This window comes from Microcebus murinus, chromosome 12 (genome assembly GCF_040939455.1).
Source record: "Microcebus murinus isolate Inina chromosome 12, M.murinus_Inina_mat1.0, whole genome shotgun sequence".
NCBI classification, from domain to species: domain Eukaryota; kingdom Metazoa; phylum Chordata; class Mammalia; order Primates; family Cheirogaleidae; genus Microcebus; species Microcebus murinus.
The window spans coordinates 82,509,856-82,526,532 of record NC_134115.1 but is presented as its reverse complement, the minus strand read 5'-3'; the positions used below and the strand labels follow the sequence as shown (position 1 = coordinate 82,526,532).

Below are 16,677 nucleotides of genomic sequence, written 5' to 3'. Positions count from 1 at the left end.
TTACCAACCCCTTACCAATTTACCAACCTCTATATTTACCAAATTTCCCCCTTAGAGGGAAATTTGATAAATATAACAAAATTACATATGCATTCACCTTATGTGCTAGTGATTCTACTATTAGGAATTTACCCTAAGATGTACTTTTATAAAATTAAAATAATACATACACAAAGTTCCATACTGCAACATTATCTGGAATAGCAAATGAACACAGTAAAATTCAAGTATCCATCAACAGAGGACTGGGGACAGGGTACAGTGGCTCACAGCTGTCATCCTAGCTTTGGGAGGACAAGATGGAAGGATTGCTGGAGGCCAGGAGTTCAAGACTAGCCTGAGCAAGAGCAAGACTTTGTCTCCACAAAAGACAGAAAAATCAGCCAGCTGTGGTGACACACACCTGTATAGAAGCCCTGCTATTTGGGAGGCAGAGGCAGGAAGATTGCTTGAGCTCAGGAGTTTGAGGTTGCAGTGAGCTATGATGATGCCAAATGCACTCTACCCAGGGCAACAGAACAAGACTCCGTCTCCAAAAACAAAAAAACTGGTTGAAAAGTCTATGATTCATCCAAACAACAGAGTACTAAGAAGCAATTTAAAAAGAATGAGGATGGCCAGGTATGGAGGCTCATGGGTGTAATCCTAGCACTCTGGGAGGCTGAGGCAGGAGGACTGCTTAAGATCAGGCATTCTAGACTTCTGGATCAGCCAGAGCAAGAGCGAGACCCCCAGAAGAAAAACTGAAAAATTAGCTGGGCAGCTACTTGGGTGGCTGAGGCAAGAGGATTTCTTGAGCTCAGGAGTTTGAGGTTGCAGTGAGCTATGATGATGCCACTGTAATCTAGCTAGGGCGACAGAGAAAGACTCTACCTAAGGGAAAAAAAAAAAAAAAGGAAATCTGTATGTACTGATGTGGAATGATCTCCAGGATGCATTAAGTTAAAAAACAAAGTACAGAACAGTACATATAGTATGCTAACTTTTATTTTAAAATGGGATTAAAAATATATAAGAGTTTTTTATATCTTTACAAAAAGAAAATTGGAAAGATAAAACAAAAACCAATAATAACTGTTACTTATGGGGATGAGGGTAAGGATATACAGATGAAAGCAAGGCTTCTGAGTATACATTTTTACATAATTTGACTTTTGTATCATATAAATATTTTCATATTCAAAAAATAAAAAAGAAAATACTCCGAACCCCTAAATTGAAAATAAATGGAAACAAATAAACCTAACGAACCTAACTAATGTCAAATGGTAACAGAATCAAAATGAAAGACAATTATTCCAAGTAACTTTTTTTTCTTGTTTTTCCACAACTTAAGTTGTCTGTGTACCAAGTAACTTTTATTTATTTATTTTCTTTTTTTTTTCTTTCGCAAGTTACTTTTAAATAGTACCTTTTTTATTTTTAGAGACAGGGTCTTGCTCTGTCACCCAGGTTGGTGTACAGTGACCCAATTACAGTTCACTGTTAACTACAAACTCCTGGGCTTAAAGCAGTCTTCCTGCCTCAGCCTCCCGGGCTGGGACTACAGGTGTGCATCACCACACCCGGCTAACTTTTAAAAATTTTTTGTAGAGATGAGATTTAGCTACATTGCCCAGACTGGTCTTGAAGTCCTGACCTCAAGCAATTCTCCCACCTCCATCTTCCAAAGTGCTGAGATTACAGGTGTGAGCCACTGGGCTCACCCAAAGAATATCATTTTATAATCTTACTGGAACACATTAAAGGACAGAAAGGAGTTCCATAAAATCTTAAACTTTACTCAATTGCTTTATTATTAATTATAATACTGATATTTTTGAATTTTTTGATGAAGATAAAGGAAATAAGTGAAATATATTTCACTTGAAATATATATTACTGTGAAAGTGAAATATGTATTACTGTAATTCAATGTAAAATATATATAAGAATGTAAATAAGAGAAGAAAATCCTTTACAATATTAAATTCCTGTTGAAAAGGTGAATGAACTTAACTAATTCAGGCAAGGATCATCAACTGATAATAAAATTATTGGTTAAGAAGTTGTCAAAAAACAGGATATTTGGAAATTACCCAAAGTATCAACCCAAAGATTACTCGATAAATGCAAAGAGAAAATCCTACTTGTACAAAGGAGAGATCCAGTGGTCATCATCTTAACCAAGTGATCACACTTTCTATCACAAACATTTGAACAACCTGATATCATGAGCCTCCTGATTTAGCAGTGGTACAGAAAGCATTTGAGATATTTTTACATTGAGAGGGATAGGTCTGTGCCACACATACACACACAGCAGATGAAAATAAGAGGCTCAGGTTTCTCATTATGATTATACTTTTTACTTGCATGACCATGGCCATATCACTAAGTCTTTCAGAAATCAGGTTCTTCATTTATAAAATAATTTCATAAAAGATTTTAAGTCCCCTGCAGTTTCTTTGGCAACAGAAATTCTGTAGTTCTATAGTTCTAAGAATGCTTAGTTGGTCTTTTGTTCACCTTATGTCACTGTTGGAAAATCTGGTCATTAGACCATTTTCTTTCCCTTATAGTAAATGGTATAAGAATATTTAAATGAAAGAAAGCAATATTTCTTTCCCTACTAATTTTAAAAGTTTCTTCTTTAATACGATGCCATCTTAATATAACAATCCCACAGATGGGAAGGCTTCCAGGCTAAAAAGGAGTTACTGACTCACCAGATAATTTTAGTGAAAAGAAAAAGAATCAATTTTTAAACATGTATCTTAACATATTTACATAATTGTTTTTGTATACTGGCAGCAAAAAATGGAAATGCTGTATGTTGTATAAAGAATGCTCTGTAGTATTGTTTCCTTTTCAGTCTAATGAGAACTGAGAAGGGGAAAAATTTTGACTCATGCTTAATTTCAATAAATCCTAAAAGTATTCTTATAGGAAAAAAAAAAAGACAAAAGTACCCTGTTTCTACAGAAAGAGCCTGGCTGAGACTTTTAGAAGGCTTAGATATGTAACTTGTTCAACAACATCCCATAATATCTATTAAACATCTTTAGATCTAAGTTTCCTCATCTATAAAATGAAAATGCTATTTATCCTCATCACTGTGAAAATTACATAAGATAAAAAAGTCAAGTAGTTAGCAGAGTGATGGTCATGATAGGACCTCAAGTAGTGGTAGCTATTATTACTTTTTAATGTCATAAATATAAAAGAGGAAATAAACCTGGTTTATTAAGTTAACAAGGGATGAGATTAACAATTTCGAAGTGCTCTAAGACAGCACAAAGTTGTTCAAATTATTTCCTCTCTACATCTCCTTTCCCTCTCTCTAGCCGACACCCAAACACACAAAAAGACTTATCCAAATAAGGAGAAAAACAAAAAACTATCATCAGGAATTTCCTGCCCTCCTCCCGGGTTCCACATATACACTTTTGCTTTTTGCAAAGAAAACAGTGAGAATTCAGCTTAAGTTTAGTTTGTAATCTTAACACATGACTCTAAAGTAGTATATTGGGCTCTGTCTCAGTTATGTTTATGGCTAGTTTATCCTATCAAGCTATTTTTAGTCTAACTAAAAAAGTAAGCAAAAATTGCTAGAATAAAACATTATATTTATTTTAAAATGTTACATAGCATTAAAATTAAATAATCTCCATAAAAAGATATGTTATTTTAGACTTAATCACAAAAGTAATATTCTTGTAAACTCACAAAGTCTTTGACCCCAAGGTTATATAACATTATACCTTAAAGGAAATGCAAGATCAGGGAAATACTATTTATGTTCACTAAAATAACATTAAAGAGACAGAATTCAAAGAGAATTTTTTTACATACAAATTTTTACTGTAAAACATTATACATTTAATTTCTATTTACCATCTTGTGCTTTGGAAACTCCCTAAACTTCTAAAGCGATATTTGCAAATTAGTTTAATTTCTGAAGCATTCTTTCCTGGAACTGATCCTCCATCTAAATAATCAATACCTTTCTGATTTCACAATTTAGTGATTTTTATTATTCCTGTGTCCCACAGAGGTTCCAGAGTCTCTTTCAATAATAATAGCAAAAATGAATGGATAACTTACTAGGTACTAGGAACTATTCCAAGTGTGCTATATAGTTTCTCATTTAATGTCACAATAACACTATGATGGAGAGTCTATTATTGCTGCCAATTTACAACCGAGTAAACTGAGACTCAGAGTTAAAGGAACTTGCTCAAAGTCATAAAGCTAATGATAAGATCCAAGTACTCTGACTCCAAATCCAAGTTCTAGATGATGACTCTGCCATATTGAAGAGCTGGGAGAACAGTGCTGGGGCTCAGGTTTTCTTTCTGTCTCTTAAGACAACACTGGAAAGAAATCTCTATTACTGCTTTGCTAGTTTACTTTTTCTAAATATACCCAAGAGGGCTAAACATGGATACACTGGAATCAAAATTTTTGTTGCTATGTAAATAAAAATATGGAATATGAAAAAGTATATTCAAGTAACTGCATATAAAACATTTTAATTTTATATAATGGAAAAATCAAAGTTGCATGTAAATAAAATCAATTCAACAAATATTCATTGAGAAGTACTATGTTCTAGGTACTTAGAATGAATCGATGAACAAGACAAATTAAGAATCTTACATAGTAGAGGATTCTAAAACAGATAATAATATAAAAATACATATATTATATGATATATCAGAAGGTAAAATCCAGATAAAAAATAAAAGGTATAATCATTTAGGGGTAAGTGGAATTGGCAGCACCAATACAAGAGCAGGTAAGTTGAAATATTAAATAAGGTAATCAAAGTAAGTTGTTGAGAAGTAAATCTAAGCAAAGACTTTTTTTTCTTTTGAGACAAGAGTCTTGCTCTGTTGCCCAGGCTACAGTGCCATGGTGTCAGCCTAGCTCACAGCAACCTCAAACTCCTGGGCTCAAGCGATCCTCCAGCGTCAGCCTACTGAGTAGCTGGGACTACAGGCATTCACCATCACGCCTGCCAAGTTTTTTCTATTTTTAGTAGAGATGTGGGGGGAGGGTCTCACTCTTGCTCAGGCTGATCTTGAACTCCTGAGCTCAAGTGATTCTTCTGCCCTGGCCTCCCAGAGTGCTAGGATTACAGGTGTGAGCCACCACACCCGTCCCTAAGCAAAGACTTGGAAGTTAGTAAGGACCTGAAGGAGGTGAGTATTAGCAAATGGGATACAGGGGAAGAGTATTCTAGGCAGAAGGAACAATTAATAAAGTCCCAAAGAGTGTGGTTAGAGCAGAGTGAACAATTAAGAGAAAAAGAGTTAAGAAAGGAATTTGTTTATGATATAACATGCAGCAGATCAGGTAGGATCTGGTAAGCCACAATGAGAGCTTTGGCTTTTACAGAGTAAAATAGGGTTAGAGGCTTTTGAGCAGAAACGTGATAAGATCTGACCTTGATGACCATGATATGATCTGGCTTTTATGTCACAAAGAAATCATAACAGGGCAAAGATAGAAACAGCATGATGAGTGAAGAGACTACTGCAATGAACTAGGTGAAAAATGATGATTCGGACGAGGATTAACATACTCTAGGTGGTGAAACATGATTAGATTTTAGATATTTTTTTTTTTTTTTTTTTTTTTGAGACAGAGTCTCACTTTGTTCCCCAGGCTAGAGTGAGTGCCATGGCGTCAGCCTGGCTCACAGCAACCTCAATCTCCTGGGCTCAGCTATCCTGCTGCCTCAGCCTCCTGAGTAGCTGGGACTACAGGCATGTGCTACCATGCCCGGCTAATTTTTTTGTATATATATATTTTTAGTTGGTCAATTAATTTCTTTCTATTTTTGGTAGAGACGGGGTCTCGCTCAGGCTGGTTTCGAACTCCTGACCTTGAGCAATCCGCCCGCCTCAGCCTCCCAAAGTGCTAGGATTACAGGCGTGAGCCACCGCGCCCGGCTAGATTTTAGATATATTTTTGAAAGCAACTAGATATGGACTGTGAGAAATAAAAGAGTAAAATTATTGGCCTGAGTAACTGTTAAAAGATGCCCACGAAACGAGGTAGTAAAAGCTGGTATGTAGAGCATTTTGGGATGGGTAAGATAATGAGACCTTTTTGGACATGTTTACCTTGAAATGCCCTGAAAACTAAGTGAAAGAGGGGTAGATACTTAAGGAAAAGGGAGTAATCACCTATATAAAATGTTGCTGACAGGTCAAGTAAGATAAGGGTTCAGATTAGCAATTTATGTCATTGGTGACCTTGATTTCTTTCAAGGAGTTTTGCTATAAAGGAAAGCAAAAATGGAAGCAACAGGGAACCAAAAAAAAAAAAAAAAAGGTAAAAGAATAGAACACAGATTTCAGGGGCTGTCACTGGAAGACAGAGTTTGAAGTTTGACTTTGACCAAATTAATTGCCAGATCTTAAAAGTAAAAAGAAAACAAATTGGTACTCTTCAGAAGACGATGACAGAATCCAGAATCTCTACAATATATCACTTAAAATGTTTAACACATAATCCAAAATTACAAGGCAAATAAAGACACAGAAAAATGTGATTCACTATACATGAGAATTAGTAGTCAAGAATTTCTAAAGTAGCTACACTGTAATTATGTTCGATGTAAAAGAAAACCTGCTCAAAATGAAAGAATAGGAAATCTTAGGAGAAAACAAAAACTATAAAATAGAATCACACAGACATTCTAGAAACAAACATACAAAAAATCCAAACTTTTAAAAAAATTCATTGAATGGCTATAATAGCAGATTAAAGATGACAAAAATGTCAGTGAATGAGAAGACGTGTTACTAAAAAATATCCCATCTGAAGAAAACAGAAAAAAGATTGGAAAAAAAAAAAGAGCCTCAGAGATGTACAGAATAATATTAAAAGATCTATAATATGTGTTACTGGAATCCTAGAAGAGAAAAGAGAGATGGGTAGAAAAAAAGCTAAAGATACAATAGGTCAGATATTCCCCAAGTTTGGTTGGGGGAGGGAAGAACCCATAAATTTAAAAATTCAAGAAGCCCTGCAAATCCCAAGCAGCATAAACAGAAATAAAACCACACCTAGTCATATCATAGTTAAATGTATGAAAACCAAAGATAAAGAATGAATCTTAAAAGCAGCCAGAGGAAAATGACACAACACATACAGAGGAACAACAGTATCAAAAACAATGGAAGCCAGAATAATGCATGAAGATATCTTTAAAGTGCTGAAAGAAAAAATAGGTCAACCCAGAATTTTATATCCAGTGAAAATATCTTATCGGAATGAAAGTGAAAAACAGACATTTTCAGAAAAGGAGTCTAAGAGACTATGTCTTTAGCAGATCTGCATAAAAGAAATGCTAAAAGAAGTTCTTAATGTATTTAAAACGCATGACTGTTTAAAAGATCAGACAGCTTAGAGTAATGATAAATTAGCGACAGAACTGATTTATCCTCTCTTATTCCCTTTTCTGTATTTATAGAAAAGTATAGTACCTGTTTTAGTTTCAAAAAGAAATTTTCAGTAGTACTACGTTTGCTGAAGGGCCAGAATAATCTTTCATTAGGTGAGCAAACACGGACTTTTGTCTCTAGGAGAAATCGAACAGGCTCCTGCACTTCTGTTATTACCAAATCAACAGCTGTGGTCATGAACAGCACTTTATCTAGAAAGAGAGAGAGGGAGGAGAAGCAAATAAACAAGACAGAAACATATTTGCTTGTATTATTAGAATTATTTTTATTACATACTTTCAGAAGATCATAAGGTAAACAATCAATAAACATCTAAAATAATTAGATAAATTGCTACTTTCAGCATTTTTTCTATTGAATATTCTTTTCTTAGGTGGACTCCTAGAAATGGAATTAGCAAGTGACAGCAATATATGCTTCCAAGCTTAAAAAACATATTGTCAGATTGTTTTACCAAACTGGCATGTGGCTTCTTTATGCCACTCTCACCAAAAAGAATTCTCACCTTTTAAACTTAGTTAACAATGGTATCTTATACTTTTGAATCTTTTATAACCTTTATCCATTTATCTATACTGCTATTAATAAAAAAAATGAAGAGGAAAAATGCTCAATAAGAGGCACTCATAAGCAAATAAACATTACATTTTCAGGATGCAATATTATACAGCCATTAAATGTCATATGGAATATCTTTTAAAAACTTGTTTATGCACAGAATATCTGAAACGCTACCCAAGAAACGATACCCTTTGGGGAGGGAACCTGGGGACGGTAGTAGACTCACTTTTCTCTATATATCCTTTAGATTTTTAACCATGTGTGTACATAGATTATCTCTTTATAAAAATTAAAACTTTAGGAGCTTGTAAATAAATAAGTATATAAATAGGAAGAAAGGGAAGAAGCCAAGGGAAAGATGAAGAGAAGGGGAAAATAAGTGGGCAAAAATTATACTTTGTTTATAGATCAAATTTAATAATTCAACAGAACTAGGTAAACACTGGATACTGTTCAAGCAAGTTGTCCTAAGGTTTGGGTATCTTCTTGGCACTAATGTTTCTGTTAATGATGTCTGCAATATGCATCACCTTTAGGAGTTTCTTCATTTACGACTTGAAAATGTGGGGATTTTGGATTCCAGCTCCCAGTAATAACATAGGACTTTCCATCTGAACTTTTGCCCATAGATTCCTAAAGAAAAGAGTAAAAATAAATCTTAATGCCAAAGTAAGTAACCACAGCTAACAACAACCTTGCCTGTTGCCTTTAAAAAACAGGAGTTGCAAAAATATAATAATACAAAAGAGGATCAGATTTTTTTTTTTTTAAAAAGGTAGGAGTATATGTGAATGACCATAGTTATGACTAAAGACGCGGGCTGGGCACAGTGTGGCTCAGGACTGGTATGGTGGCTCATGCCTGTAATCCCAACAATTTAGGAGGCCTAGGTAGAAGGATAACTTGAGGCCAGAAGTTTGAGACCAGCCTGGGCAATATGGCAAGACCTTATCTCTACAAAAAATTAAATAAAAAAAAAAAAAATTAGCTGGGCATGGTGGTGCCTGTAGTCCTAGCTACTGGGGAGGTTGAGATGGGAGAATCACTTGAGGCCAGGAGTTTGAGGCTGCAGTGAGCTATGACTGTGTCACTGCCTTCCTGGGCAAGAGTCTTGTTCCATCTGAAAAAACAAATGAAAAAATCCCCAAAAAACAAAAACAAAAGATGTGTCAATTATATATGCAATTGTTCCTGAAGTAATATATAAAGTAAGTGCTTATAAATCATATCAAATTGTATAAACATTAGGGGAATTGACTACCTAACTCCTCTGTTGAATTCTTTTGTCAAGTGAATAAGTACCACATATTTAGTTTTGAAAATAGATTTTCATATAGTAGCAATAATACTAATACCATCTACTGCTGGTAAAGCACACGACAGTTTGCCAAGAATTCTCTGATAAATTTTCTCTTTGATTCTCACATTAACCTTACTCAATAGTACGAAGAACTGTCACCACTTCATAGTTAAGACACCGAGGCTTATCCAAGGTCAGACTTGTAAATAGTAAGTCAGGAATAAGGAAATTTTCTTATCTTTGTATATTGTTTTATACCTTATAAGAACACCTTCATAAACATGTTTCAACATTAGATTTAGATGCAATAAAGTGAAACAACCTTTAATGAGGAAACAATGTATAACTTTCCAGCAAAAAGAAACCCTTACCAAATCTAACAAGTGCATGTCACTATTTCGGACATCTTTTCCTGGACTAAGGAGAAGACCAAAACACCTGTAAAAAAAGAACTGACATAAATTTGGAAAAAAAGATAACACAAGAAAAGTTTAAAATAGGCTACTTTTTAAAAAAATTCTTACTAATAGTAAAAAAGGTCACTTACTAGAATTATCAATAAATTAGTGTTGCCAAAATAATCATCCTTATTTGAGATAAGCAAATTCTGTTTGCCTTTTATTACCACATAGATGAAGTTAGCATACTAACTGAACACTTACAGGAGCTATTTCAAAGTAAAGCAGCATTGACCTCAATAAACAAAAGAATTTCCTAGGGAACAAAATATGCTGCAAATACATTTTTGAATACTGTATGACTACTCCCTTAGATTGATAAAAACCAAAATTTATATTTAAGCTAAACTTACTAAATATGCTTACCTTTCAATGGCAAGTTCTTTGTTAGTTGTTTGTTGCACATAGATGACAATCTTCTTATCAATTCCTTGGCGCAGTTTAAAGCATTGTCTGTCCTTATCTTTGGGAACTGCACTGTAGACCAACATGTTTCATTAATTTTGCAAAGTATTGTCTTGTCACATACTAGAACAATTTTTTTAAACAAAGACCTCAAATCTCTGATTCTTTTCTGTGCCTGGTTTTCAAATAATAACAAAAAAGAAAAAAAATCATTATGTGTTTCCTAATGTGAAAATATCAGTAGATATTTGCAGGTAAGCTTTTAAAGCATTTATAAAAGCTAACAAAACCACTGCTACACCCCCTAAAATGTCGCTTTAGTTTTTCCCTTTTGTTGCTGTCAAAATTACACTAGATGTTTTTAAACTATCTAGCATGGCATCTGGCATACAGAACTCAAAAAAATGTTTATTTTGTTTCCTTTATATTTGGTAACTGGTTTACACAAATAAATTATTACATTTGTTTAAATAAATAATGAAGAAAAAGATACTTAATCACAGATCCTCTGAGTTTCAAAACAAGATATCTTTAAAAAATAATAGAAGGGGCCGGGCGCTGTGGCTCACGCCTGTAATCCTAGCTCTTGGGAGGCCGAGGCGGGCGGATTGCTCAAGGTCAGGAGTTCAAAACCAGCCTGAGCAAGAGCGAGACCCCGTCTCTACTATAAACAGAAAGAAATTAATTGGCCAACTGATATATATATGTAAAAAATTAGCCGGGCATAGTGGCATATGCCTGTAGTCCCAGCTACTCGGGAGGCTGAGGCAGAAGGATCACTCGAGCCCAGGAGTTTGAGGTTGCTGTGAGCTAGGCTGACGCCACGGCACTCACTCTAGCCTGGACAACAAAGTGAGACTCTGTCTCAAAAAAAAAAAAAAAAAAAAAAAAAATAATAGAAGGAAGATATGGCCAACAATAAGCCATACCACTTCCCCTATACAGTGATAATTTTACTATAAACCTGTGTAATAGGTATAAAATACTAATGATACAGTTAATGAATATAAGTTTCATAAAAATGTTGAAAGAAAATATTCCTAAAATGCCAGTGTACCAAAATAATCCTCTAGTTTCACACACACCATTTTCTCTAGCTCCTTTGTTCTCAAAGGTAAAAACATCTGCCTCTGGCAATCAGCCAACCAGCCATAAATGTAAATTGTATCTTATTTCTGTACAACTTTAAGATAATGGCCATAGAACCATTAGTAGACACTATACATGGCTAGACGAAAGCTCTGAGTACCTATTCAAACTAAAAAGTAGCTCTGAAGAAATATGAGTTTGAATCCTTTCTGCACTTATAACCAATTGAAGAATATTTTATAACACTTAGATTAGAAAATCAAAGAATTTTAGCAAAGGAGTCTCAAAATGACAGACATGTTCAAAGAAAACTACACACCAAACTTTTAAATATTTGTGGCTTACAGAATTTTCACCTATAAGGAGATGGATGAGTCTGAATTTTCAACTGGTGAGAGATACACTGGTCTCTATGCTCTGTGGATGCTAAAGTATAAATAAATATAAGCTCATCACAGATATAAAGTTATCTTGAATTTACAGAGCTGTATTAACAGGGAGCAGAGTGGAGAGTATAATGAATGGATGTTCATCTCACTGAATGGCAGAGGCCTAGATTATATTTCTGGTCCTGTAACTATGTCACTGAATGGACCTGTGTGGGGAATTTAATATTTAATTCCTACTACATAAATTTAGAAACTGAGGTCCAAGCTTAATTTCCCTGTATTTACCTATAAAATAAGCACAACATCAACTACCCAATTCATCTCATGGAGCTGCGTGGTAAGATTAAATAAAACAAAACACAAGTGATTTGAATGGTATAAATAAAAATGCTCTATCTTCCTAAGAGCTAACCTGAGAAGCAGGTTTCAAATTATAATATGTAAGAGTTATACTTTTTCAGGAATGAGAAGAAGAACATTAATTCTCCCCACTACACTGTCTATATTTGTGTTATGGTAAAATCACAATCAATGTGGTGCTATAGTTAATTACACATACAAATAAATATCTCTTGGTTGGTGATAAGTTGTATGGGTATACCATATTTCAACTCCCCTAATATTTAATTTCTATTTTTTAATTTCACTATTATATATAGTATGAAGGAGAACATACATGTTGATAATTCTTTGAACATCTCAATGATTATTTAGGTAGATAAATTCCCATACATTTTATAGAATTACTGCATAAAAGGAACTGCATTTGACAAGTTCAAATCTGACAAAGGAATATCAATTCATCACTATATTAAGTTAACACAACAGTATTTATTATAAATTACAAATTCAGTAAAACCATGTAGCAAAAAAAGAGCAAAGCCTTAACAAATGTGAAAAGCAAATGTGAACATCCAGGGATTTTCTGTAATAGCATCACCTTGCTATGAGGACATATAGAACAGGATGTTTATGATCATTTCACATTGAATATGCCTGATCTAAGAAAGAAGAAAAGTTATCCTAGCACTTCTCTTTGGAGAGATTTTAATCTTTCCTATTCATAATCAGAACATACAGATAAGACCTACATAAATATGTTTAATAAAGCAAAAAAAGTTTAAAGAAACTTTTGTTTTTTAAAAAGGAAAATAATTGTTTGAAAGTACATAGATTATAATTCCCACTTCCCAGGGAGGGAATGCATACTGTAGGAAGAACTAGCTTACAGTATTGCTTTGAGAATAGAAATGTATCTAATGAGAAAGCAGAGCACAATGACTCATATTTTACGCCTCAAATCAAAGTTGAATCTGTACTGCACACTAAATTGGCCACCAGATGGCATGACAATTCCAAAGTCTGAAAGGAGACCAAGAGTTATCAGTTTTCCTAACGAATGAGTCCTTACTCTTTTTTCTTAAATTTAAAAGCCAGATATAAAGAAACTTGGAAAAGTTCACATTGTTAAATATAGCAATAATTAAACTAAACCTAAGTTTTGATTTCTATACTAGGATTCTTTTTACCATTCAAAGAATTATCATTTTACTAAAAAACCAAAATCAGTTATTTCTAATTCTATATAGAAGATTAGACTTCAGAAACAGACCTCATTCCAGCGTGTTCAGATACACTTTATTGTTAAAACTTGATTTCAAAAGCCTTCAGATATGTAGATTATTAAAACAACAAAAACAAACAAAATCAGAAAACAAAGCAACAAATCCAGCTAACTTAGCTTTGGCCATATTTCTTATGAGTAGTCAGCCAGCTACTTTGAGTTTTACTAAAAGAAGGTAGTAATGTTTCCCATGTGAAGATGTTTTTATTGCTTTAAAATTCCTCAAACTTTGCCTCTGTAAATTTACTTCTTTTCCTTTATCACTGTATTAAATTTTAAAAGGACTCCCTATAAAAATAATCATTTTATGGTATGAAAGTTATATAATCTGACCTAGAGTTTCCCTTGAACCACAGATAATATAGCATGCTAATATAAACTCAAAAAAAGTGAATAAAATAAGATGCCCTACCTAAAATAACCTTTACCATCATCTTCTTTTATTTCTAATGACACAGAGAAGGTAAAGATGTCACTGTCAGGAGTCTGGGGTGCAGCAGTGGCTGACAGTGGGGTCTGCTTTGCAGAACGGCGGAAGGCAGTGGCAAAACTGTAAAGTATCCGGCTTACCTACAACCAGACATGTTAGGAAATGGGCTGTTACAAGATAAAAAATACTTTATTAAAGCTGGAAGGTTACATACTTTGGGGGAGGGATATTCATCTTCCCCCCATTTATTTCTTTTGGTAACATTATGTAATTTGTTAGGCCTATAAAGCAAGCAACACTAAAAATGGCCAGAAAAGGGGTTTTAAAAAAGCAATGATTGTAAACACTAGAAATTCAAATGAGAAATCATTTCCTAAACTGTTAAAAACTATCTGAACATACTATTTATAATAAAAACAGTCCTAACAAGTTTAGCTCTAAAAGAATGGTTTGCAAATGTGCCACTGTTAGAATGAGGATGCCTATCAAATCCAATAAAGAAGTAACCAATTATTCTCCTCTGACACTCTAATCGGAATTTTGTTATTGCTGCTAAATCAAACTTTTAGTTTTATTTATTATGCTATTAAGTATGGAATGTCCGATTTCCTTAAGTACTAAGTTTGGCAGTTGATATTCCTGACATTTCACTTTGATACTTCTTGGTTTTTTATTTATTTACTTTTTTAGGACAGAGTCTCACTTTGTTGCCCAGGCTAGAGTGAGTGCAGTGGCATCAGCCTAGCTCACAGCACCTTAATCTTCTGGGCTCAACCAATCCTACTGCCTCAGCCTCCTAAGCAGCTGGGACTATAGGCATGCGCCAGCATGCCTGGCTAATTTTTTGTATATATATTTTTAGTTGGTCAATTAATTTCTTTCTATTTTTGGTAGAGACGGGGTCTCGCTCAGGCTGGTTTAGAACTCCTGACCTCGAGCAATCCGCCCCCATTGGCCTCCCAGAGTGCTTGGATTACAGATGTGGTTTTTTTTTTTTAATTGTGAAGGAAGATCCTCATTCTTTCAAATGCACATTTTGGCTTGTGATTATCTTTCAAAAAAAATTTTTTTTGAGCAATTTTTGTGAAACCATGGATAAGTCAAAAATTCGTGTTATTTTTTTAATATGAATTCTGTCATGGAACTAATGCAAATGGCCAGCTTGAAATATCATGAAGTGTTTGGGAAGGATGTGGCTAATGGATGCATGTATATCAACGGTTTGAGAAGTTCCATTCTGGTTATTTTAACCTTGTAAATAAGCCATGTGGGTGACCTGAGACCAAGGTGGATAATGATGACCCGAAAGCTATAGTAGAAGTAAATCCATCTCAACCCACACGTGAATTAGCAGAAAGGTCTGACATTGCTATTCCAACAATACTGGACCATTTGAAACAAATTGGCAACGTAAGTAGCTGGATACATGGGTACGGCATGAATTAAACAAGCATCAGAAGAGAAATCATCTCGAAGCTTGCCTTTCTTTGCTGTCACGACATAAGGGTGAACCATCTACACCACATTATTACATATGATGAAAAATGGATTATTTTGACAATCACCAACATTCAGCACAATGGCTGGATAAAGATGAAGTGCTGAAACAGTTCAAAACTGAATATTCATCAAAAAAAGCTACTGGTGTCTGTTTGGTGGTTCAGTGCTGGTACTATCAACTACAGCTTCATGAAATCTGGTCAATCTATTACAGCACATGCCTACCACAACCAGCTGGACAAAATGATGAGGATGTTTGAGAAGCAGCAGCTGAAATTGGTCAATAGAGACAGGCCAATCCTCTCACAAGACCTATGTTGCAATAAATCAACGCTGCTCAAACTATAGAAGCTGGACTTCTTGTAGACTCTTGTCTGCCACTATATTCACCAGACCTTGCATCAACTGACTACAGCTTCTTCCAGGTGTTGGACCAGTTCTTGCAAGGAAAAATACTCAATTCTCAACAAGCTGGGGAAAATGCCTTTCATGATTTCATCGCCAATCACTCTCCAGGCTTCTCTGCTGCTGGCATGAGCAAAACTATCATTAAGACGGCAGAACTGTGTCGATACTTTAGGCACATACTTTAATTGTACTACTTCTTGTTTTAGATATAATAAACTAAACTTTTTATTCAAAATCGGACATTTCATATTTAATAACCTAATATAATTCAGCCCATCAGGTTGGAATCACCAAAGCATTAGCAGAGAATTTCATATGGCTTATGAGTGACCATAATAAATACTCTAAACATTTTTCAACATAGTGAGGGCACAGGTGAAGTTTTGTTTGCAGACAGTTTTCTCTTGAAGACTTACAGCTTCTTGTATTTCACACCGGAAGACATGTATTCTGAAGAGCTCTGCATTGTAATGACTTTCAGTGAAAGCAAAACAGTCACTTTCAGGAGTTCCATCATGGCCTCTGACACAGAAGAGAATTTTGTAGATAGGGTAGTTTGCTATTTCAGTGTTTGTCTGAGGATCTAAGAGTCTGTTCCAAAAAAACAGGATATAAAGAGATTAGAGGAATTTTGAACACCCTGCACTATTATTCATATTAGTATTTGAGACTCATCTTTCTACCAAGATGATCATACAGGCTGTATTTGGTATGCTAATCATAATTTTAAATTTTAATAAATAGGTCATATGTGGATTCCAGAAGTTACTGATAACATAATTCCATGCTACTGAAAACTACATAGTCCCACGTTTTGGAGAGGTAAGCAGAAACATGAACAATATCGATAAGCATATTTCTTATACAGCCTGTAACTAAATAAAGATTAATGGGTAAATTAGACTACCAAAATAGATCATTAAAGCTGTGCTTCTGATTATCTCCTAAGAGAATGTCCTAATCTGCTCTTTAAAAAAATAAAAACAAAAAACTCATGCTCCTTTTCAGTGTGAAACATGTATTTTTTGATTCATAGCAAATAAGGGAAGAGAG

General features: G+C 34.5%; 1 protein-coding gene across 5 annotated transcripts in view; it reads right to left on the bottom strand.

The window, feature by feature from the left end:
• Positions 1-16,677, bottom strand: part of RABGAP1 (RAB GTPase activating protein 1) — a 155,861-nt gene that overhangs the window by 89,546 nt on the left and 49,638 nt on the right. For all 5 annotated transcript variants that reach the window (XM_076009019.1, XM_012771822.3, XM_012771823.2 and 2 more), the window contains 6 exons: positions 16,041-16,215; positions 13,699-13,856; positions 10,146-10,256; positions 9,693-9,759; positions 8,552-8,654; positions 7,482-7,651 (listed from right to left, as the gene is read on the bottom strand). In XM_076009019.1, the coding sequence (XP_075865134.1) occupies positions 7,482-7,651; positions 8,552-8,654; positions 9,693-9,759; positions 10,146-10,256; positions 13,699-13,856; positions 16,041-16,215 (784 nt within the window). The remainder of the gene's footprint in view (positions 1-7,481; positions 7,652-8,551; positions 8,655-9,692; positions 9,760-10,145; positions 10,257-13,698; positions 13,857-16,040; positions 16,216-16,677) is intronic.